Source organism: Alnus glutinosa, chromosome 4, assembly GCF_958979055.1.
Source record: "Alnus glutinosa chromosome 4, dhAlnGlut1.1, whole genome shotgun sequence".
Classification (NCBI taxonomy): Eukaryota; Viridiplantae; Streptophyta; class Magnoliopsida; order Fagales; family Betulaceae; genus Alnus; species Alnus glutinosa.
The window spans coordinates 14,911,161-14,936,798 of NC_084889.1; the positions used below are offsets into that span (position 1 = coordinate 14,911,161).

Genomic DNA, 25,638 nt, shown 5'->3' on the forward strand with positions numbered 1-25,638 from the left:
TGTTTTAATAACATGTGTTTCTTATATTTTTTTTAATAGGAAATTTTCTAAAAATTAATTTGTAAGAAATTTATGTCATTTACAAATAATAACATAAATTTTTGAATATATATTGTTTTCTCAGAAAAGATAAATCAATGAAGTCATGGACAAACTTAATAGCAGCTAGCTCCATCAAGACAACAGCACCAAATAATTTCTTGCCTTCTTAGAGAATTATCGTTATACAGTTGGGGCCTGAAGGCCCAAACGAAAACCAACCCCAGATACGAGGCGAGCAAAAGTCCGTACCCTTTGTTCAAACACCCGACGTGGCAGTCAAGAAATTCTTAGATGATAAAGCTAGTACTACTATAATGACATTATTGCAGTAAAAAAGAAACTCCTACCAAAAGTAAAACATTCGCAGTAAAAAAAATGCGTGAAATTTAGAGAAACTACCCATTGTAGAAGGCCGTCATGGGTAAAAACTGACAGGCAAATGAGTCCCACACATCATACCAGAAAATGAACGTCAATCCAACCAATGCAATATTGTTTGTAATTGTACGTACGTGAAATCAGAGATTAGCAAGTAAAATGTTCAAGAAGAGTAAGTAAGGAGTCACCAAGACGGTCACCAAACGAATTGAAGGAGGAGCTCGTCACATATGGCGTACGTACTCAGGTCACGAGATGTAAAAAGTTGAACAAGAAACACAGCGTTTCGCGGGGCCGAGAAGAGATTATCAGCAGCAGCGTAATCAAGGGCAAGCACCACCAGTTCAAGGAGCCAGGTGCCTCCACGTGGCCTTTACAAGTGGAAGCAGCAGGCGGTACTTCGGGTTTCTCCTTTGACCTATTCGATGGTGGAGCTGGGCTTTCATGACCATGATCATTTGGAGGAGTTGGCTGGTTGGTGTTGTATGGAGGAGCTCTTCTTCCAAGTCCTCCTCCATGGCGCTGATCTGTATCACTACCGTCACCGTCACGGTCACCGTTACCGTCATTTTCGCCATCACCGTTACCATTACCGTCAGAACCAGCATGGGTTGCATTGGGGGTGAGCTGAGGGAGGACTTGGGCTTGGAGTTTAAGGCCCATGTCACAGTGCCCGAGTCGGCCGCAGATGAAGTACCTGGCGCCCGTCTGGTTCAGCTGGATCACGGTATAACCGTCACGGTGCGCGTTGATTGGGTGTGATATTTGACACAAATCGAAATCGGATTGGTCCACTTCTAACACATCGTGGAGCGGAGTGTAGGCGAACACTGTCACGCAAACCATACAGCCACTTGGCAGTCAGTTACATTCCGTTACTAGGTTCTATAATTCGTTTACAAATTTTTCCCTCTATGTACCAAAACTACCCCTTGACAAATTACTAATTTACAGTTATGCAATTTTGTCTCTACTCGGTGGTTAATTGAGGCGTAAAACCCATCGATGTTGGCACTTGTGTTTTTCTGGTGTCAATTATAAATGTAATAAAATAATTTTATCTGTTTTTTGGATGATATAAATATAATTTTTTTTTAGGGAAAAGTACATAAAACCCCCTCAAACTACCACACAATTGTCAATGTACCTTCCAAACTACCAATTGTGTCAATGTCCCCCCTTAAACTACCAAAAAATGTCAATGTCCCCCTAAGAACAACAAAAAGACAAAAATGACCTTAATTTTTTTTGAATAAGACAAAAATGTCCTCATAAATTCAAAAAATTAAAACTACAGCTAAAAAATTAAAAAAATTAAAAATTAAAAACTAAAAATTAAAATTAAAAAAAAAAGCAACGAAAAAGGAACAATTTTTTTTTTTTAAAAAAAGAAAACAAAAAATAACTGAAATTTATTTTTTTAAAAAAATAAAAAATAAAACAAATGAAAAAAAGAAAAAGAAAAACCAATTTTTATTAAATTAAAAAACGAAAAAGAACAATTTTTTTTTTTAAAAGAAAAAAACAAAAAACAAAAAATAACATAAATTTATTTATTTGTGTAAAAAATAAAACAAATTAAAAAAAAAAACAGTTTTTATTAAAATAAAAAAAAAAAACGAAAAAGAACTATTTTTTTTAAAAAAAAAAAAAGAAAAAAAAAAGAAAAAAAAAACTGAAAATTATTATTTTTTGAAAATAAAAAATAAAAAACAGTTTTAAATTTTTTATTATTTTTTGGAAGAAATTTTTTTTATTTTATATTTTTTTAGTTTTATTTTATTTTAATAATTTTATAAAGGGCATTTTTGTCATTAGGGGGACATTGACATTTTTTAATAGTTTAGGGGGGATATTGACACAATTGGTAGTTTGGGGGGTACATTGACAATGAGGTGGTAGTTTGAGGGGGTTATGTGTACTTTTCCTTTTTTTTTTTTTTTTTTTTTTTTATTATATTTATATCTTTTCAAATAGATATTATAGAAGAATACTAGAGTGAGCTTTACGTTCCTCAATTAAAAAAGAAAAAGAAAAAGAAAAAAAAAAATCCAATACATGCAAGCAGCAACGTAGCGTTTGTTTTCTCAGATCATCTTAACGATCAAAACTAAGTAATAAAACTGTGAAGATCCAAATTATTTTATCTTTTCACGCAATTATGTTTGCCTAAATTAATTTCCTGACAAACCAAACAGAACCTAGATCGAGGACCTTTAGGGATAGAGTTGAAAAAGAGAGTGAAAGGAAACGAACCGAGAGAGTCACCGACGTGAAAGGTGGTGGCAGCAGACCAAGCTCGGAGATCCGAAGCCAAATCCCAGCCGGTGGAATCACCAACGGAGTGGTTGGTAGCGGAGACGCATCGGAACAGAATCGATGTCATCATTATCACTACGATCGCCTTCACTGCCCATCCTGGCCTCAATCTCTCCATTTCCTTCGTATTTTCCTTGAAACACAACAAAAAAGACGTATATTAAACCAGAATATAAATACGAAAAATATATTCACTAAATAACGAAACGAAACGTAGAGTTAGATGTTCTGGACCTTTGATGAGACAGAGCCAACTACGCAAGGAGCTTTGATGTACTATACATTGTAAAGATTAAATTAAGGAGTCTTTGATTATCAAAATTTACTCAAAATAGAGTCAAACGAGAATTTAATTAACAAGACTCCAGAATCTGTCACTTTCTTGGGAAAATCTTATATATATATCAACATATTTGTATAAAGTTCTCTGGCTCGAGAATATCTGAAATTTTTTTTTCGAGAAAAAATCGAATGGACGCCAAAGGATGCTCGAGAAATTAGTAAGGTGGGATTTAAGGAGTTAATCAAAAGTTAAGCAAGCAGAAGATCGAAGAAGAAATTCATCTAAGAGCGACTAAACACAAAGGTATATATTATAAGTAAATGTTACCAAAAAAGTTTCTGACTCTTGCTCTTCGTAATTTGTACCGAGAGAGCCAGAGAGAAGCAAGCAATGATTGGAATGTAGTATGTACCACCTGCAAATTCAGAGCGCCATGTCAATCACAAGAAGAGGAAGAAAAAGAAGAAGACGAAGAGAGAAGAAGAGAGAACCAGCGGTAGAAGAAGAACGGAGTAGCAAGTGATGATCGACTGAGCAGTGAAACCTTCCTTCCCGCCTTTTATAGAGAGAGAGAGAGAGGAAATGTCACGTGGTTTGTTATCTTGGGCGATTGGAAGAAAAAATTGTTAGCAGCTAGGTACGTATACCCACCCTTTCACAAGGCGCGTGCACAATACGCATTCTTCTGCAAAGACGAAACTACTGGTCTACAACTATTTTCGCTGCCATGAGAAAGGAGTACTGTGTCTCGGCGGAAAATACAAAATAATAATAATAATAATAATAATAAAAAAAAGGTAGTAAAAATTTGATTTAAAAAATTATGTGGACATTTTGAGGTTTGGGGTGACCAATCCGGCAACCCCCGAGCCATGGATGCCGGTGTGGATATGTGGCTGAGTTATTTAGGATCGACAATCTTTGACACAATTTGCAACTTTGACACAAATTAACAAATTAGAATTTGATATAATCTGACCTGGATTCCTGTGGCCGGAGTTGACCTGCATAACCCGTTTAATAATTAGACTGATCAATTTTAGGTCAACTCACTACATCATGAATGACCGGTTGACAAGTTAATTTATAAGATCAGATTTTTTTGGTTTTACAATAAAAAAAAAAAAAAAAAAAAAAAACCTAAAGCTAAGATTAAAGTAACTTATAGTAAGAATATCCGGTGCGCGTTAGTCTTGTTTGGGTTTGTTTTGATTTCCATCTTGCATGTATTGCTTATTTAATTAGCCATTTGCATCCCATGGAAATCTGAGGATTTATACCGTGGTCAAATTATTCATTCTATTCTTGGAGTTGTGCTAAATGCTAATTTTGTGATCCTCAATAGGTGTTAAACTCCAGGTTAAAATTGTCTATAATTATTTGTTCGAATTTGAAAGAATTCGGACAAGTATTTGTGAGGGACCACTTATAAGATCTACCTGATCAAATAAAAGTTAAATTGCCTAACCACTTATCCAATAAGATAAATCTTTTAAATTATCTCTCACAATTACTTATTTGAATTCTCTTAAATTCAGATAAATAAATATCGTAAATTAATGATCCTAACCCGCTAGAACACTAGGTTTATGACGCTCTGCGCGCAATTGTATCTTAAATTAATGCTTCTGCCCTTCTACAGAAATTTGGACCTGGCCAATATCTTATACCCTTTTTCTTCAATATTATAGCAAGTCCAGTGTTTTCTCTGACATTGAAAGCTGTGTTTCTTATTGCCCTTAATTATCTTAATTTATTTATTTATGTTTTTGGTGTTGATAATTTCCCCTCATCAATAATATTAATATTTTGACATAATTTTGTTTATATTATGATTTGTTTTTTTAGTTTATAAAATAATAATCAAAAGGGTCATGTTTCTGTCAACTGAGCACATGACCTATTTATTAAATGAGTTATGCGGGTCGGGTCAGGTCGAGCTAAACAAACACGACTTGTCTATCAAACAGATCGTGTCGTATCACCTGTTTATTTAAATGATTTGTTTCGGGATTGAAGAGTACCTGACTCAATGAACTAAATAGGTTATGTACGTTAGGTTTGAACATTAATATGTTGGCGGATCAAATAGATTAATTTGAACTCGATACGCAACTTGAATTGCCAACACAGCCACCCTTACCGCCTTTGAGGGGGCACCCAGTGCTGGCCACCCCCACTATCAGTGGGGTGCCCCCTTTAGGTTTTTTTTTTTTTTTTTTTTTTTTAATATTTTAATTATTTTTTTTTAAAAAAAAAATTATTTTAATTTGATTTGGCAAAAATTCTGAAGTGGCATTGCCGGACGTTACAAAATTGGCCAAAAAATACACGAAATGACCAATTTCAAATCTGCAACAAACTTAAGAAGTGAAAGTTAAAAATAAAAAATAAAAAAAAAAGGTGTAAGGAAATATTAAAAAAAAAAAGGAAAAAAAAAAAAAAGAGAATGTTTATTAAGAAATTTATCGTAGAGTACTTACCCTAATTCTTTTGATGATTAGTAAGGGATAAAGAATCTACAACACATAATATTATAAGGATTTTATTTTATTATTATTTTTTTAAAAAAATAAAAATGAAAATGGAGTAAGTACCAATTTAAGCCTCTAATTAACAGGAAGGAATTGCACCTTACAAAAAAAAAAGGGTAGGCACCATTTTTAAAAGAATACAAGTACTTAATTTTGTTACAAGTTGAGTTGACGGTTGCATATCACTTATCAAATTAATCACTAAAATATGAATTGTCATATGACAGTCCAAGTACTTACGGACATGAAAGTCTACATAATACTTACCACGTCATGAGTCACTAAAATATAATTAAATTGCTACATAACCGTTCGCGTGATATTGGTTTTCATTGAACTTTCAGTATTTGAATTTATTTTTTCTTTGTTCTTTACCGAGAGGAAAGAGAACATTAGAAATTAAAAAATATATTATTTATATATTTAGTGAGTAAACAGTACTTATCATCTTACCAAATGTTTCTCTAAACTGTTGAGCCGAATTCAACATTCAGCATGAAATCCGTTGCTCCTATTTTAGCATTCCACTAGACTGCTTTACTTGCAAGTTGCATTAATGAATGAATGAATGGAATAAATAAATAATAAAAAAAATTGAGAGAGAGAGAGAGAGAGAGAGGGAGGGATTGGGGGGGGGGGGGGGGGGGGGGGGAAGTTGCTTCGGTTCCTCTTTAGCTAGATGAATTTCACAATTTATAAAAAATCCATTTTCTTGAATATAGCTTTTACAAATGTTTTTTTTTTTTTTTTTTAAGAAAATAAAATATAAAATCAGTCCTTATAATTTTATTGATTTACAATAAGCTCTTTGTGATTTAAAGATGTTTGGTGAGCTGCCTCCAAGTGGTATGTAAAAACAACAAACTAATCCCTACTATCAAATTTCGTAAAAATTTTTAACGAATTTTGTTGGTGTACCATGTTAATTAGATCCAATAAAATTACTACACGTGTTATATATTTAATTATTGACTTTTAAAAAAACACACCTAGGATTTTCCACCTAAGCTACGTATATATCCCACGAAAAATGATTCAATGCCACCCAAATATACAACTTTTCACCACCTTGCCCATGTGGCAAGGTGGTCCCCCAATTGTCATCTGACCTTCTTTTAGAATGAAATTGTGACCTTCTTTAATTTCGGCCGATTTTTCTCTTACCCCTAATTATTCATATATTATCTGACCTTCTTTTGACTATGGAAATGTTGTTAGCTGTTTGTAACTGACCTTGCCTAATGATAAAATGGCAATGCCAATAAAAATTGAAAGGCAGTGTAAGCAAAAGGAAAATTTTGAAATTTCATATATATATATATATATATATATATATATATATTTCTTGATTTAACAAAATAATTTAAGCTTGTATTCTTTTACTTATCTTCTTTTACTAATTTTTTGTTTTCTAGGATGTGAACTAAACAATGTGAAAGGAGAAAATAAGAAAGAAAAGAAATTATGCTTGTTTGTTTGTTTGTTTGTTTTTTTTTTTGGGTTTAAACACGCCTGACTCCCCTGTGGTTTAACGACTTTATTTTTTGCCTTCCGTGGTTCATTTTGTATCGTAGATGGTGCATCAATTGTAGTTAAAAACAGAGATGGTACCTTCGTCCAACTTCTACCTAAAAATCACTACAAAAAAACAAGCATCTCGCCACATGGCTACAGTATTTGTTACTATAGCCACATTGTGACTTGACCACGTGTATTATAAGGCCACGTCTCTAAGTTATTCAGTGACGTGGTCATTGTACCACATGTGCATTTTGCGACGTGGTGATGTACGTGGCCATGTGGCCACATGGCAACGTGTTATATCCCCACATCGCCACGTGGCCACTTAGGAGAAAAAGTCACGTGGCCACATGGTGACATGTTATTTCCCACGTCATCAAGTGGGGACATGGCCACATGGGAGAAAAAGCCATGTGGCTACATGGCGACGTGTAATATCCCTACATCGCCAGGTGGTGACGTAGCCATTTCAACATGTCACGAAATGTATAAATTTATTTTTTTTTTTTTTTAAAAAAAAAAAAAACGAAAAAATGCATATTTTTAGTGACATGGAGAAAAAGTCACGTGGCAAACCAACGACGTCCCATAATCCAACACGTGGCTATTTGGCGAGGTGTTGCATTGGCATCTCGCTAATATATTAAATATATAAATATATTTATTTATTGATATATAATTATTTAGATAATATATTTGACATATTAAAAATATAAAAAATGCCAGACTTCCCAATTTTTATTTTTTAATTAGAAGTTAGTTCCCAAATGATGTGTGTTATACATCAATAATTACTTTAAAAAATAAATACAACTTTTAATTAATACTATGTACATATTTTGCCAAAATGTCACGTGGTTTGTTATCTTAGGCGATTGGAAGAAAAAATTGTTAGCAGCTAGGTACATATACCCACCCTTTCACAAGGCGTATGCATAATACGCATGCTCCTCCAAAGAAGAAACTAGGGGTGGGCAACAGTCAGGGCGGGCTGGGTATTGGCCATTTTGTCACCCAGACCCACACACTGTAGGTTTTACAAACTTTACCCGTGGCCTGGCTACAATGAGTAATATCCACCGGATCTCGAGTTTTGCGAGGCGGATGGGGTAGGTTGAAAGATGGACGTACCATGCCTCATACATTTGTTATACAGTGAGTAAGTCCAAAAATGCACTTGTAAAGTCATATAAGTTATATAATTTTTTTTTTTTTTATCTTATTCCAAAAATGCATAATTTCAATAGTTTGTTTGAGATTTTTTTTTTATTATTATTTACTCATTGTATATGCACTTGTTCACTATTTTTGATGAATTTTATTTTTCTTTTTTCTTTATTTAAGCCTTGTTAAGCCCTATTTGATTGTCATATGGTGATTGTCATTCCTATTTGATTGCAAGGAAAGACAAATAGACCTTTGTCACTTTGACAAGAATTCAACTTTGATGGCACCTTTTTTTTAAAAAAAGGAGAGCACTTTATAAGTTATTTTTGTTTCAACTTTATAGGAACTTTTTGTTTAAAAAAAAAAATGATTGTCATGGTTGAGGCGAGTGTCTGCATTTGAATATCATTTGAATATCTTCTTTCTATTGATGTACTGACTTAGTTTGGCATTCTTGTTTGAATGTAGGATTCAGTATATCTGATGCTGTTTGTATAGTTGAACATTACTAACGTCATCAATTTATTTCCCTTTCTTATATTATGGTTGAAGCTTGTCCATTGGGTGCTTACTGCTCACTTGCAAAACTCAAAACAAATACTAGTGTCTGTGAGCCGTAAATTCAAATTCTTTTTCTAACTACGTTCGTTTTTGTTCTATCTTTTTCCCGATCTGCTTTAGCATATATTAATATTTATTAGAAGAAATATTTTGCAAATACCGATATCAGCTACCTCATGGGAAGCCAAACCATACTTGTGGTGGAGCAGATGTTTGGACTGATATCTTGAGTAGCAGTGAGGTATTCTGTTCAGCATGATCGTACTGTCCCTCTACTGTACAAAAACTTCCTTGCAGTATAGGGTATTGATAATTATCCTAGAACTCCTAGTTTTTCTCATATTTGCAAGTGCAGTAAATTTTTTTTTTTTTTTTTTTTTTTTTTTTTTTTTTTTTTTTTTAAATTCTTTTGTTTGTTTCTTCTCTTTGTTATTTTTTTCCTCTTGATAATGTATGATGGCCACCTATTGCTGACTTCTTTATTGCTAAGACGATTATGTGTATTTTCACTTGTGAATAGTTATGCACTCCTTCATGCCAAAATTTTAAGGAAAACTTGTGATTAAAATAAAATTTCTCTAAACATGCTTGTGATTAAATGTAAGGAAGAAATAAATAGTGATAGAGGATATCAAGATGGATAAGAGTTGGATGCGAGAACTTACTCGATGTTCAGATAAATATAAAAAAGGTGTTGAAGAATTCTTAAGAATAGCGAGTAAATGTGTAGGTGTAGGTGTAGGTGATGAGATGAGGTGTACATGTCGTGCATATGGAAATCTATTTTTTCAGCATATTGATTTGGTAGAGCGTCACTTGTATGTAAATGGAATTGACCTTAAATACACTCAATGGATATTTCACGGGAAAGAAGATCCGTGTAGGATAAATGTTATTGGCAACTTGTAATCCGTGGGCATGAATGCAACGAAAGATGAGATTGATGAGGTTGAAGATAGGTGATGTGCGTATGGGGACATTTATGGATGCTAACATAGGCGAATCCTCTGATGTTTGAGGTTCCGACACCAATGATCACGAACAAAGAACATCTTTTGACCAGTTATGTGTAGATGGTCTGAGAGAAATTTATTCAGGCCGTGAGAAAATTTCAAAAATCTCTTTCATTTTGAAGATGCTTCATATAAATGCGATTTGCAACATGACTAACAAGCCATTCGATATGATAATTGACTTGATAAAGGGTGCCTTTCCAGATGGAGAGACATTGCCATGCTCATATAGAAAAACAACATGGTTTACCCGAGACTTGGGTATTGGTTTTGAGTTGATACATGCATGCAAGAATAACTGTGTGCTTTTCTGGAAGGAACATGTCGATAAAAATAAATGCCCAAAATGCGATACTTCAAGATGAAGTAGTGTCAAAGGTAGTGGTAAGAAAATCCATCAAAAAGTCTTGCAGTATTTTCCAATAAAACCAAGGTTGCAACGGTTGTTTACGTCGAAAGATATAGCCAAACAAATGAGGTGGCACAAAGATGGATGAGAAGATGATGGCAACACTCTAAGACACCCAACCAATTCTATTGTGTGGAAAGAGTTTGATAAAGAACATGATTGGTTTGCTCGTGATTCCCGCAATATGCGACTTGGTTTGGCAAGTGATGGTTTCAACCCATTTAGTAATATGAGTACATCATATAGTATGTGGCCAGTAGTATTAGCATTGTACAATATACCTCCATGGAGGTGTATGAAGGCTCCAAATTTGATATTGTCCTTACTTATCCCCAGACTCACGGCACCCAGAAACGTGATTGATGTGTATTTGCAGCTATTGGTTGATGATTTGCATGAATTGTGGAATGAAGGCATAAGCACTTGCGATGCAGCGGCAAAAGAGACATTTCAGTTGCATGAGGCATTACTATGGACAATAAATGATTTTCTTGTATATGGAAACTTATCTAGGTGGTTTACCAAAGGAAGTCTTGCATGTCTAGTATATAACAAGAATACAACCTTTAAGAGATTGAAGTATAGGCATAAGACGTGTTACATGGGTCATCGTAGGTGGCTTCTTAGGGGCCATGTATGGTGCCGAAAAGGAGAATTGTTCAATGGTATTGAGGAGCATAGATTAAAACCTAAAGACTTGTCCAAGGATGAGCTATTGCAACAATTAATGCATGTTACAGGTGTGTAGTTTGAGAAACGAAGTGGGACGAAGACAAAGCGCATAAAGCGCACAGATGCTGAGTTGAATTGGACGAAAAAGAGTATTTTCTTTAAGTTGCCTTATTGGTCAACATTAAAACTACGACACAATTTAGATGTCATACAAATTGAGAAGAACATATGTGATAGTGTCTTGGGTACATTGATGAATATTGATGGGAAGACAAATGACATATAAAAAGCACAACTAGATTTACGTGAGAAGGGTATATGTAAGGAATTGCACTTACAGAGAGATGATGCAACCACCACGATGCCACTTGCGAAGTACACATTGACAAGAGATCAGAAAAAAAAAATGTTATATGACTGGTTGAAAGGTGTGAAGTTTCTTGACGGGTATGCATCTAACATTGGGTAGTGTGTGAACAAGCTGCCTGGTAAGCTTTCGAGAATGAAAAACCACGATTGCCATGTCTTCTTACATCGCTTACTTCCTGTTGCAATCCGTGGATATTTAAAGCCTGAAATACAAACAATGTTGACTGAGTTGAGTACTTTTTGTAAGCAGTTGTGTGCACGGACGTTGAAAGTAGATGTCTTGAAGTAAATGAAGGACAATATTATCGTAATTTTGTGCAAGTTGGAACAAATATTTCCATCTGCAATTTTTGATATTATTGTCCATTTAGCAGTTCATTTATCTTCAAGCAATAGTGATACAGACTCTGATGATGACATATTTTAATAAAAATCTATAACACTTCTCTTTACATGTGTTTGTCAATCCAAACAATTCTCTTTCCTTATTCTAATTTATTTTTTATTTTTGGAAGAAATTGCCCACTCATATGTCTTATCCACATTTCTCTCTCCTTTTTTTTTTTTTTTTTTTTTTTGGGGGGGGGGGGGGGGGGGGGGGTGTAGAGCCATCAACGCAATTACAAATGCAAAGAGGAAAACAAATAGTAAGAGCAGGTGATAGTTGTAGTCGAGGCCTAGGTCGAGGTCATGTTGAGGACAATGACAGACTTACTCTCGTGGACGATGTAGTTGGTGATATAGACATGTTATCGCTGGTGGAGAGCCATCCTTCTGAGGAGCAGTCTGCTCCCGTATACTCATTACCAGCATGTAAGTGAACATATGATCTTTATTATTTTATTTTTCCATTGGGTTTGTTAATGCTGACTATGTTTTCATGTTTTGACTAATAGCTACCACATCCGTCAAACAAGGAAGAGGTAAGAACAAGAACAAAAAGTTGAAGGAAATGGCAGAGAATGGTCCATTCAATATAGAAAGCCAAAATCAAACACGTTTACGTGTAGGCGAAACTGCTCATTTTTTCCATGGGCGATTAGGGAGATTGTTAATGACCATTGTGACCTATACTATGATTGTTTGACCAAGGTCCCAGTTGAAATGAAGCGAATGTTAGAAAATCATGTGAAGGTATGACTCTAATTGTTTATGTATATTATGCTACTTGCTATAAATAATGTGACAAAGTTTTGACAATTGTTTTTGTAACTACTATGTCTCAGAGTTTATTCATGTTGGATGAAAATAATATATGGCACATGAAGGCCTTAAGATATATTATGGGTAAGGCATATTCACGAATTCACTTCGACCTGCACTTAGATGACTACCAAAGTCATCTCAAAGACATTGATCCGAAAGATTCGGCAGCAGTGGTCAATGCAATAGCAAAGGCAAGGGATACTTTTCCGAAAGATATTTGTCGAGAGCAATGGCCTAAGATTTGTGACTCATTTGAAAAAGATACATGGAAGGCAAATATATCTTCTTAAACTGAATTGTTAATTAAGATTTATAAGATTTGAATACATCTGTAAGAAATATAATGAATATTTAATTTTTGGTTGAACACTATCAGAAAAGTGTAGCCGGAATAAGGAAAATAAAAAGAAAATGAAAACAAATCACACCGCTAGCACCTGCTCTTTCATCAACGTTATTTACAAGAAGGTGAGAAGTTTAAAGTATTACATTATCAAAGTAATGTTAGTCTATTAACATTAATTATGTGTTTTTATGTCCAGGCAAAGATAACTGGTAAGAAGCTCGGTGCTCTCAAAACTTTTAGGGATACACACACGAAGAATGATGGATCTTTTGTAAATAGTGATGTTGAGATATTATAGGTAAGTAAATGAAATGTTTATTCGTAATGAATATAAATAATTAACTTGTGATTTAGTTAATGTTTATATGGCTTATGCCAAATGAAATGAAATCCATAGCAAACTCTAACAATGTGGATTGCACTTAAGAAGAAATAATATCGCAAGTGATAGGGGGGCCACGCTTAGGATATATGTTAGAGGGATGGGGTGTGGTGTGGTAGCTACCTAGTCAATCTCATCCTGAGCACACCAATTTGACAATCATGAAGAATGCATGCACAAACAACAAGAGATGGCCGAATCACAGGAAAAGATGCGGGAAGAGAGTCAGTTAGAGATGCGGGAAAAGATGGCCGGATCAGAAGAAAGGATGCGGTCAAAGATGGATAATACATCTTCGAGGGTAGGAGAATTTTTCTAATTGCAATAATTTTCACACACACATCAAGTAATTGTTAGAAAGATTATTGATTATGATATGAACTCTAATCTTCTTAGGAATGGAGGGAGCTCTACTGGATATCAATGAAGCCAAGTTAAAATTTGAGGGCACTTTGGTGGTAGTTTTCATTAAAGACTTTCTATAATAGTATAAAAGATTTGAACAATTATGGTTTGTATTTAGTATTAAAGATTCGAATAATTATGGTTTGTATTTAGTACAAAAGATTCGAACAATTATGGTTTGTATTACAAGGTAAGAGATTTTGTGCAATTTTTCCGTTTGAAAACTTTGAATAATAAACCTCCCTTAACATGTTTATCAAGGTCAAAGAACGCTGAGTAAACAAAGCAAGGGAGTAAAATTATATAACATAATTTTCTTTTTAAGTGTATGTAGGATGACAAGAGAGAAAGATAAGCAAGAAATTGCGGTGCTCAAGGGCTCAAGTGATGGTAAGTTATTTCAATCCCATTGTCACTCACTTATTGGTGGAAGTACTGTGAAATGTAGCAAGCGGAAGGCTTGCATGGAGATATAAGGATGAATACAAATTATTTGAAGTGTTTGACTATTGACTACATATTGGGTAGGAATTTGGAAGCGGGGGATATAGGCAGTTTCATTGATACACTTAATGTCTTACTTTAGAACAACTAATTTCTTTAGGTAGAGTTTGAACATTAATTTGAATTATGACTGTGTTTGGCATGAATGTGGTGGAATTAACTATTAATTCTCATATTAGTATTTTTGGGTTGCTAGGTTTTATTATTTGATGAGAAAAAGGTTGGGTCTGGTTTTATTATTATCCGTCATGGTTTGTTTTTGATTTTGTTGTGTTCTCCGTTATGCAAAATGAACTTGCAAGCTTTAGTTTTGAGTGTGAATGAGTTGCATTGGCATTTTGGAATGTTGGGTTGAGAAATTCTACCTTTTTTTGTGCGAGAGAGTGAGAATTGGTTTCATTTCCACGAGATTAATGCTAAAGTTCAGGCTTTATTTGTTTAAATGGACACAACTTCCGGGAATATTGGAATAAATGCTTTTTTTTTATTAGGCTGACTATTATTATGATTCTAACATTGTTAAGCCACACTATTGAAAACTTTGCATTTTCAAACATTGAAAAGAAAGTTGCATATATATTCAAGCTTTAGTGTTTTACTATACTCTTGTTTATTTCCTTAAGTGCATTGAAGAATATTCCTAAACAACAAAATTTTGTGAATTTTAAGGTCCTCTTTGTGTGGGGGTGGGATTGTGATTGTCGAACTGTGATATCTATGGTTTTAAAGTTAGGGTACGTCCTTCTCTTCCAATGCATTTTGACTATACTGATTGGAATATTTTAATCAAGGTTTTGTATGAAATTGTTATCTAATTGGGCTACAATGCAATGAAGTTGATAACAATGCTCACATTTTTTAATTTCTGAGACAACACCACAATGAGAGGATTAATTTGTAGTATTTATTTAAGTTTTGAAGAGCTAACCATGCTTGGTATTGTGTTTCCAGCTCATATTAGCAACAATTCCAGATGATTATTGAAGAATGACCCTAGAGTTATATTTTCATGACATGCTTTTGCATTTATGGTAACTTAATTATCCCGTAAACAATGCTATTGATAATGAAGTTAACGTAACTCAAAGGGCAGTGGCTTTGGAGAAGGCTTTTATTCAGTTAGTGAAGGTTTTCTCTTAGTACTTCTGTTCTTTCAATGGTTGTTTCTTATTTGTATGCATAGTTCTTTTCTAATGCGCTACTCTTTAAGTATTAGACTTGTCTACAATGTTTTCACCACAAGAAAAACACATATTATGTGGAAAGTTACATCAAGTATATTGCATTATACCATTCTGCATGGTCTGAGAATTTTGTTAATGATAGTGTTATTGTAATATTGTCTATATGGTCTTAGTGTAATTGTCTTTGTCTCTGTTAGCTTTGTGTCTCATATTTTATTTTGATGTTTATGTTGGGGTTTTGGATGTGGGTACAATTTGCATGTTTTGTGAATTTTTTTACTGAATTATAGAAAATGAGGATGTGGGTGGGGTTTGTTTGTTGCTTTTAAATTCTGGTGATTTCATAACATATGTGTTTTGATATTGTAATTTTGGTTGATTGTTGTTTAGATTTTGGGGTTGCTAGCTAGGTGGTCTTGTGATGTTTTGGAGTTTAATAGTTAGTTTTTACCGTGTTTGGTGTTGGTTAAGCATATGAACTAGTCAACTTGACTTCTAGGTTATTAGTCTTAATTATAAATGAATTATTGATAATTAGTTTTTTGGTATTAGTTTTTTTATTTTTTATTTTTTATAAATATATAGTTTTTAAAATAAAACATTATTAGTGGCGACTAAAGTTTCTGCTAATAATATTTATTTATTTATTTTTTTAATTTTTTTAATATCATTAGCAACAACTTTCGAGTCAAGTTCTAAAGTTCTTTACCGTCGACAAATTTTTTTATTAGAGGCGACATTGAGTAAGTCATTATTAGCGGCGACCCATTGAGTTACCGCTATTGATCATTAGCGGCCACATGTCACTGCTATTGATCAATAACGGCGACAAAGTACTCATTAGCGGCGACATTTTGTCACCCCTAATAAGCTTATTTTTTTGTAGTGATATATCTAGTTCTATAAATACATGTGAAACCCCATAATATTAGTAGAGAGGTTATAAACAACAAATTATTGAAGCTTACAAGCCTCACCTATTAAGGGGTGTTCAAGTCCATGTGAAGAGTGTTAAAATATAAATTAAATAATTAAATTCGACTAAATTCATCTATTTCTATCGGTTTATGCTTTCGATAAGTGTTGATTTAACAAAATAATGACTTTGTCATAATGTACAAATTTGACCTTCTAATGTTGTCATTTCAAAATCATTTGTGTAGATCGAGAAACTTGCAGTTTAAAATATTACATTACAAATTATATCATCATCATATCCCATACCGTGAATCGAGCACATGCCTTCCAAACCAGTGGAGGTAAAAAATGGTACGAATTATCTCTCAAAGCATGCATTTGCTACATTCCTTGCTCAAGTTCATAGTGAAATGACTTTTTAATGAACCTTGTTTATTATGTGTTAGCTATAGTAGTTGTCCATCTTCTGTCTACCTTCTACCACTTCCGGTTGTGCGACTGTTTGCATAGGTTCTCAAAGATGGAGATTGAGTGAGCCCATTGGGAGAAAATGTTGTATTTTGATTGCCATTCTTCAGTTGCAGTCTTCTTCTAGCCATGTAACCCCTGATCCAGGGGGTCACATCCTCGTTAATTTTGATCATTATGAAAAAGATGAAGCGGTAGACGACTACCATGCTGAAGATAACACTAAGATCCACCCATTTTGAACGGTGGACATCAATCTGGAACACATTCTCCAAGATGTACTCGCCGGGTATCTTGAAGAGAGCCGGCGGTTGGTTGTCAAACATCAATCCCTTCAGATCATTCTGGTATTGTCCCTGAAAAGTTTTCAGTTGTTTTTTAGTGATCACCAACCATTTTGGCGGCACAGAATTAATGATCGATCATCATATCATGCATCAACCACTTATTCTAGTAACCATTTTACCTGCAGAGCCCAGAAATGGAAGCTGATGTATGACATGGGGTAGCGCCACACAGGCTTTGGGATGTCGTTTGGAAGCCTGAAGTACCCAGACACTAGCATGAATATGCCCTGACATGTAAAGAAAACACAACAGAGTAATTTAAGAGTATGAAGCATGTTCTTTCATTTTGGGATGTCACTTGATGTTTTTAAGGCAGTTCGCTATTTAGCATACTCTTTTTCTAGATGTATGATAGTCATATAGCAGTCTACTAAATAACTTTACTCTTTTCCAACGTGAAGATTTGTATGTGCTTTGCAATCCAATGTGGAGGAAGAAGATACAAACCTGAATCCCAGCCCCTATGATGATACCCATAAGGAAGTTAGGGACAATGCTGGCAATGGCCATCATCAAGCTCTCAACTACAGCCACACTGGCATAAAGGCAGAGGACAAAGAATATATAATGTTCAAATCCTGGGTGGAGGCGGACCATGAAGTAACAAACGGTTCCAGAAAGGAAAGTTATCAGAATAAGGAATGGCATTGCAGAGAGGGTGTTGCCGATGACAAATGCAGTTACACCATAATGGCCATTCAGCCTCTCTCTCTGAAAAACCTGCAAAATATCAGCAGAGGAAAATCAAACTATTAGATTCTACAATCTAAGATGCTGATATAGGTGAATAGGTGAAATTTACCTTCATATCTTCTACAAACGAAGGAAATCCCCCAATTGACATGAATGTCACAAAACCAAACACAAAAGATGCACATGATCCCCTTGCCTGCATCATATCAAGTAAAACAAGAAAAGAAATCTTAGTAAATGATGGTTCCAACACACTGTTTCATGGAATTAATTTTTTGTTTTCTAAACCCCATGTTTCGCGCCGTCTATTCTACTGTTGATGTCGCTTTTCAAACGACACTAACCACCGGTTTTTTTGGCAGTGATCTTCAAAATATTGTACACTCGATTTCTTGATAATGTTGTTAGCTTTAGAGTATTTAACTAAGTAGTGAAAGGGGGAGAGAGAAGTAGTAATAACATTACCAGAATTGAATTGTAACCAGTCCCAATATTCAAATAGATGCTCCCAATGCAGATAGTGACTACAATGTAAATTACAAGCCGAAGCCAGTAATACCCGAAGTCCCTTGACATGTTGATGAATGAACGCTTGGTCAAGGTAAAGGCTTGCATCAAGAAACTAGCCTGACTGCCTCCTGCATCTAGCACTGTTCCTTTCTGCATGCATGCCAAAAACTTCCATTGTTACCACAATATCGATTACATTGAACAAGTGGATGCCCACCAAAGTAATGAGAAAAATCAATCAGACGATCAGAAAACGGTGAACAACTTACGACTTTGGAAATATCTTCAACTTTTTCTCTCGCTGAATAGCAGAAGTGAGACGCCCGGTAGAAGTCAATAAGAGTTCGGATAGCTTCAGCTGTGGTAATCTTCTCTAGTGGATCATCACTTGTCTCGAACTGAGGCATAGACCAATGTCAAAGCCACAAATTAGCAAAGGAAGAAAACTACCATAACTCGTTCTTATCGGGACTGGCCAAAGTAAGAAGATAATAACTCTGTAGCCTAGGGTCTCGTAGTAATATTGATCGCATTTTCTCTTCTTCGATCTGTGTACTATTTTTCCTAAGGTCTTTTTTTTTTTTTTTTATTTAAATTTTTCTCTTTTTCATTTCTTTCTTTTGATTGTTTCTCGGGAAATAAAAACTGCTATAGTTATCAAATTAAAATTAAAAGACATTGTAGTATGTAATCAATTGACTTAATGCGGTTTGATTGTTTTGGTTTATCTTAATTAAGTTCTTTTGTTTTGGTGCCTTAAGTTACATACATTGATATGCATATGATAATGTATTTCACACTGTGGAACCATCAATTGACTTTAAAACTCCTTTGATTTCTACAAAAAATAAAAATAAAAAATAAAAAACTTATTCAAATTGGAAAAATCTTTTGGTGTAAAGAGACCAAAATTTTGGCTTTTCCATGGGTGTTTTTTCATAATAAAGTTTAGATTTTTATAATAGGGCAACAAGGGTCAAGCCAATTGAGGCCAAACTTAATATTTTGACCCCACTCCCCTGATTGAACTTCTAAATCCCCTAACTGAGGGGGTAAGAAATTCCCAAACTACTCTTGTATTTTTTTCAATTTTAATTTTTTTTTTTTAAAAAAAAATAATTGTAATGCGATGATAATTTTGTAATTTTATAAAGGGAAAAGTACATATAACCCCCTCAAACTACTATATCATTGTCAATGTACCCCCCAAACTACCAATTGTGTCAATCTTCCCCCTTAAACTACCAAAAAATGTCAATGTCACCCTAATGACAAAAATGCCCTTCATAAAATTATTAAAATCAAATAAAAACTAAAAAAAATTATTAAAAAAATATAAAATAACAAAAAATTATTCCAAAAAAAAAATTAAAACTGTTTTTTATTTTTTTTTTTAAAAAAAATAATTTTCAATTTTTTTTTCTTTTAAAAAAAAATTATTCTTTTTCGATTTTTTAATTTAATAAAAACAGTTTTTTTTTTCATTTGTTTTATTTTTAAAAAATAAATAAATAAATTTCAGTTATTTTTTTTTTCGTTTTTTTTTTCTTTTAAAAAAATGTTCTTTTTCGTTTTTTAATTTAATAAAAACTGTATTTTTTTTCATTTGTTTTATTTTTTAAAAAAATAAATAAATTTCAGTTATTTTTTGTTTCTTCGTTTTTTTTCTTTAAAAAAAAAAATTGTTCTTTTTCGTTTTTTTAATTTAATAAAAACTGGTTTTTCTTTTTTCTTTTTTCATTTGTTTTATTTATTTTTTTTAAAAGAAAATCAGTTATTTTTTGTTTATTTTTTTTTAAAAAAAAAAATTAAAAAGTTTGTTCTTTTTTTTAAAATATTTCTTTTTTAGTTTTTTAGTTTTAGTTTTAATTTTTTGAATTTATGAGGACATTTTTTTCTTATTCAAAAAAAAAATTAAGGTCATTTTTGTCTTTTTGTTGGTCTTAGGAGGGACATTGACATTTTTTGGTAGTTTAGGGGGGGACATTGACACAATTGGTAGTTTATGGGGTACATTGACAATTGAGTGGTAGTTTGAGGGGGTTATGTGTACTTTTCCCTTTTATAAAATTTACAGGGGTATAATAGTCATTTCACCCTTTAATCGTCTAATTTAACCCCAAATCCTAATGGGAGGGGTGATATTACAATTTTTTTTTTAACTTCGATACTTTAAATTGAGAGTCTATGAACTTTAGGAAATAGATTGCAAAGCGATAAAAGTTCAGATGAATTAAGTAAAATTTCTCTGAAATTTATAGAAGATGGGAATAAGGCCTCGATCTGTCCACTATGTCCAACTCTGCTGCAAATTGCAACCTTACACACCTTCCTCTAAATATTATGATTCCTTTGGGAATATCATTGAGTACATCATTGAGCAAAAATTTGAATAAAACATACTATCAACATAATCAATTAATCAAATGAACAATTTAGTAAAACCTAACATTGGATGGAGCACAAGAATTTTCTTTGAAAGAAAACCGAACCAATTCCATTACCAAAACAACTGTTGACACCTAACTGTTAGCGTACCTTCGTTCCTATGCTAAATTATTAATTAGATAATTAAATTTTCTAACACTATTCCTCTCTTGTGTTGACTTAGAACCTGTCTAGGATTGCATTAATTAAGGAGTTAAAAACTGCTTTTTAGCACATAAAAAGTTGGGGAGGAAAAAATGTGTTTCTCCGGTGAAAAAAAATAATAATACTTTTTTACTTTTTTTTGTTCTAAAAAAGCCAAAAAAACTGAGTCTAGAGAGAAGCTTAAAAATGAGGTTGTTTTAAAAAAAGCTTTTTCCGGGTTTTACTATAGATAAAAGCTCTATTCCCTAACGCAATCTCAAACAGTCTCTTAAACATCCATTAATGAGAGAGGCCAAGTCAAATATTTAATTGAAGTAAAAAACAAATTACGGAGAAAATGTTTTATATCGAAATCTTAATCTCATACCATATTAAATTACTAATTATTCAAAAAACTTAAAACTAATAAATAATAACATATTTAATTATTTAATCAATATCCTAACATAATACCTTAGACTTATCATTTTTACTAAAACAAGTGTAGAATTCAAAGTAAAAGAAGGCAAAGCTCGTACCCGAAGTTTCATGGATCCTTTTAGAGTGGCCTTAACTTTATCGAAGTCAGAATTGATGCATCTAAGGAAATGATCAGATGGGTTCCTCAAAGCAGGGCAGGGGAAGCCAGCTTGTGCAAAGAACTTCAAATACAAAAGAATATATAATTAAGAGCTCCATTTTCTAATGTATGCAAAAAAGTAATAATGCAATTCTCACCTCGTATGCTTCGGAAGCCTTGCCAAAATACACAGTTTTGCCTCCAGAAAGCAAGTACAATTGATCAAACAGTTCAAACACTTCACTGCTTGGCTGGTGAATTGAGGCTATCACTGTCCTCCCATCTCTTGACAGACCCCGTAGAGTTTGCGTAACAAAGAAAGCCGAGGCACTGCCACACATGCAGATCCAACCACTTTACAACCCAAATTAAGGTGACAAAATGAACTCTAGACAAGGAGAAAATAAAATCTAAGTGAGATTTTGTTTCTGGTGATGTGTCCGGACTGACATGGAGCCGGGAGATCGACTAGATGGAGAACTGATTTGGCAATATTTAATGATTGCTCGACAATGATTATGTGGAGAAGGTACACGTGACGCAACCTGATTGGACCAATTGGCTTTTACTTTGTTTTCACGTGGCAAACAACCCACTTACGAAAAAGAAATATTACTTTGTATTCTATTATCATTTTTTTCATTATTCTTTACTGATGTGGCATTATCAATTCACCATTGATTTTTTTTTTTCTTTTTAATTAAGATTGATCTAAAGATGGATTAACAATGTCACATCAGCGAAAAAAGATAAAAGAATAACAAGATAACATCAAATAGCATGCCTCCTTACGAAAATAGACTGTATGATTCATTTTTAGAGAAATGATTACTTTCATTTTTTTGCACATTTCTGTACAAGAAAAGTGTCAATTAATCATTGAATCTATAGGACCATATGTACGTAGGTTTCACGTATGTAAATTTGCAAAAGAGATATGCAAGAGATCGAATGACGTGAAACACAGTCCAACAACTAATTATTTTATCACTTTGAAAAACCCAAAGACTGATTTGATAGGCATGCACCAAACACACATGAACCACCTTTAATTTGTATTTGATATTTATAGTGATCGATGATATAAGATATATTTTTGGAAAAAAAAGATGGAATTTATTTTGGGAAAGTCTTTAAGATATATATATATATATATAGTAATTAACCTATCAAGTCCGCTGGTAGGCTCATCGAGGAAGAGCAATCTGGGTCTCATCAAGATCTCAAGAGCAATGCTGACCCTTCTTTTCTCTCCTCCACTGATTCCACGCAAATGCCAGTTTCCGATGACCGTATCGGCGCAGTCTTGGAGACCCATCTCTATTATGGTACTCTCAACCAGCAAACGTTTCTCTGACCATGTCATCTTGTCGGGGAGACGGAGCCGAGCTGAATACGAAATTGTCTCCCGGACTGTTAGAGTGCCGATCAAGTTCTCATCTTGGGTCACATAGGCCTGAGTTTGCATGCACCAAAACAAAAGATCAAATACAGAAGCAAAGACTTATTAATTAATTGCCAAAGCATGTCAATATATATATAGGATTCAATTCAAAGATGTTGGGACAGATACACAGAAATAAAATAAAAAATCTAAATAAAACATAAAAAAGTTTAAGCCCCTAAACTAATATATACCAGCTGCCAAGTCAGACATTAGGATACACTAAACTAACATTTTGCGGCCGAAAAACCCATCCGTCAACATCATCCATGAGAATGAAAGGAAAAGTAATCACGTGCAAGTTTGACTAAAATCTTTTTCTAAACTAACTAGCTCCACTTTGACCCTTGAAATACTGAAATTGCCCTTTTATTATAATTATTTTAAAAAAAAATCAAACCACCTAAAAAAATATGAAATTGAGAACAAACATAGGGGTGGCTAATTGACCACGCTTTTGGTTTTAGGGTCCTTTTTCATTCTTGGTGGCCCTTTGGGTTATTTTATATATATATATATATAGGAAGAAAGACATAAAAGTTGCATGGGACCATTTTTTGTCATTCATTTTAACGATTGGACACTGATTGAGGGGCATTTTTATTACAAGATAATGGTTTGGTGTATTCTATTGTCACAGTTGGCTATTCATGGAGCCAACTTGAAAAAGGGTGAGGCTCAACCGCTCAAGTATATTTTCCCAACAAAAAAAAAAAAAAATAATAATAATAATAATCTAAGGTTTCAACCACAATAATTATATGCAACAATGGAAACAACTATTCCATTATCGTTTTCCCCTCTGAAGAAGGTGAAATTAGTACGACAAACTATTAACTGAGAGACCAAAGAAGAACTCACTGCAGTCCCGAAAGAGAGCTTTGTTTTGCGGCCATTGAGGAGGATGGTACCAGAAAGGAATGCGTTGGCTGCAAGGCGGCTAGAAAGAGCGTCGAGCAGGGTTGATTTCCCTGAACCGGAGGGACCCATGAGGGCGGTGATGGTTCCAGGCTCAGCATAACCGGTGAGTCCCTCCAACACCTTCTGGGTCTCCCCGTTGCTGAGAGTGACCGTCACGGTCAGATCCTTCCATGTCAGCCTCGCCGACACGTCACCCGAGAAGTCTGTGACCGCCCTGTCCCTCCAAAGAGTCTCACTCAGAGGACTCAAGCCGCCAACCACAATCCCGTTCCCCGCAGGCTTGCTGCTTGCCTCTACCTCCGTCGCCACCGCAGGATTTTCTGCAGAGTTTCTCATCATCTTCCGATCAATCTCACCCACAAAGAAAGAGAGCAAAAGGTTGAGATTTTTTTAAAGGATGAGGAGGAGGAGGAGGAGGAGGAGGAGGAGGAAAGAAAGATGTGATCGAGGAAATGGGACTTGAATGAGGGGGTTGTGAATTTGACTGGGAATCTGGGAAGAGAGATAACCCATGCAAAAGCAGCCTTTAGAAGAAGACTGGCTTTTTAGTGTGACAATCAGCACAAAATATCAGTTTTTTTTTTCTTCTTTTTCAATCTGAATGACTAGCGCTCATATCTTCGTTGCTTTAGATCTTCAAAAGCCTGAGAGAAGCAACTTTGAACCAAAGAAAGATGGCTAATAACATGGTTAGGAGCATTTTCTTTGGTACAATTAATGTGTTTTGTTAGATGTTGGTAGAGGCATTTAATACCAGAACCGACCTCCATTAACAGTCGGTAAATTCGTGTCTCTATCTCTCTCCCCTTCCCTCTCCTTGGGAATATGATGGAAAATAGATAACATTTATTTTATTTTATGCTCAGAATTTAAAGTTTGTGTATCTAATTGTGTATATAAAATAAATATTAACACATCTTTTTAATTTTAAAATAATATAAAATTGTACATGTACACAATTAAATGGACCAACTTTAAAATCTAATGATACTAGCTATCCATTTTATTTGAAATTGAAAGCATCCTTGTCCCTCACACTTTCACGTCTCGATTATTATATATCTTGAACAAGCCTCCACCCCGGAGAAAAAAGAAGAAAAAAAGCAGCTTCTTTGCTGAGAAACTCTTTATCCACTCTCAAGTTTACACTTCTAAGTATATACTCTTTAATGTGGCAATAAAAATCGCCAATGAATCTAAAATCTAATTATAATGATCTGTTTAAATCTAATAATGATTGAGGAGAATGTCACTTAAGAGTATCGAACTTTCACATTTATTTAAAGAATGTACCTGAATTTCAAAACATTTCAATGTAGGGTATCCATTTTTCGAAAAGTCTCAATTAGGGATCATTCCGTTAGGATTCTTCGTTAAATCCTATCAAAAATTTTAAAATGCCCATATGTTTATATTTATAAAAAAATTTATAAAAATTTTCAAAGATTCATGTATGGATACTTTTGCAAATTCCTTTAAAGTCTAACCAACACTTAAATCTTAACAATTTTTTTCTTTTTATTACTAAAAAAAAATGATGAGTATTTTAAAATTTTTGATAAGATTTAACGAAAAATTTTAGCGGATAACCCTTCAATTTTAATGCCTTCCTTCCGATAATGACTTTTAGAATTACCTCAATAATAGTACGTAAGAGTGGATGCGACGTTTTTTTTTTCTTCTTTATCAATAAAGCAAAACCGTCTTAATTACGTGTCCCAAAGAGTAACTATCAATTAATACAAGTGGTTGTTCCCTTTTTTTTTTCTGAGTTAACACAAGTGGTTGACGGTTAGAGGTTACACATCCTTATTGTACACTGCTTCATGGGCACCTGGAAACGGCTAACAGATCCATTAAGGGCCTCATCTTTTCTCTGATTATTTTTTCT

The 25,638-nt window shown here is 33.9% G+C and overlaps 2 protein-coding genes across 2 annotated transcripts; both read right to left on the reverse strand.

The window, feature by feature from the left end:
* Positions 1–663: 663 nt before the first annotated feature.
* LOC133866154 (uclacyanin-3-like) lies at positions 664–2,857 on the reverse strand. Its single transcript, XM_062302704.1, has 2 exons — positions 2,677–2,857; positions 664–1,250 (listed from the first exon to the last, which is right to left on the reverse strand). Exons 1-2 carry the CDS (start codon positions 2,855–2,857, stop codon positions 664–666), a joined length of 768 nt encoding a protein of 255 aa, XP_062158688.1.
* Positions 2,858–16,409: 13,552 nt separating this feature from the next.
* On the reverse strand, positions 16,410–24,460 carry LOC133865253 (ABC transporter G family member 11). The gene is made up of 10 exons (XM_062301624.1): positions 23,688–24,460; positions 22,549–22,838; positions 21,541–21,712; positions 21,342–21,464; positions 18,501–18,629; positions 18,187–18,381; positions 17,831–17,917; positions 17,476–17,748; positions 17,148–17,255; positions 16,410–17,037 (listed from the first exon to the last, which is right to left on the reverse strand). The coding sequence occupies exons 1-10, from the start codon at positions 24,084–24,086 to the stop codon at positions 16,684–16,686; spliced, it is 2,130 nt and encodes a 709-aa protein (XP_062157608.1). The 5' UTR covers positions 24,087–24,460; the 3' UTR covers positions 16,410–16,683.
* Between the last annotated feature and the right edge of the window lie 1,178 nt (positions 24,461–25,638).

What these genes read in the sequence shown, in the direction of transcription:
- LOC133866154 (XM_062302704.1), bottom strand. Translation starts at nt 2,857, where the DNA reads ATGGAGAGATTGAGGCCAGGATGGGCAGTGAAGGCGATCGTAGTGATA. An exon ending in TCACGTCGGTGACTCTCTCG is followed by an intron (nt 1,251 to 2,676) that starts GTTCGTTTCCTT and finishes TTTGCGTGACAG; the next exon opens with TGTTCGCCTACACTCCGCTC.
- LOC133865253 (XM_062301624.1), bottom strand. Translation starts at nt 24,086, where the DNA reads ATGATGAGAAACTCTGCAGAAAATCCTGCGGTGGCGACGGAGGTAGAG. An exon ending in AAGGATCCATGAAACTTCGG is followed by an intron (nt 18,630 to 21,341) that starts GTACGAGCTTTG and finishes TCTATGCCTCAG; the next exon opens with TTCGAGACAAGTGATGATCC. An exon ending in CGTTTGTAGAAGATATGAAG is followed by an intron (nt 17,749 to 17,830) that starts GTAAATTTCACC and finishes GATATTTTGCAG; the next exon opens with GTTTTTCAGAGAGAGAGGCT.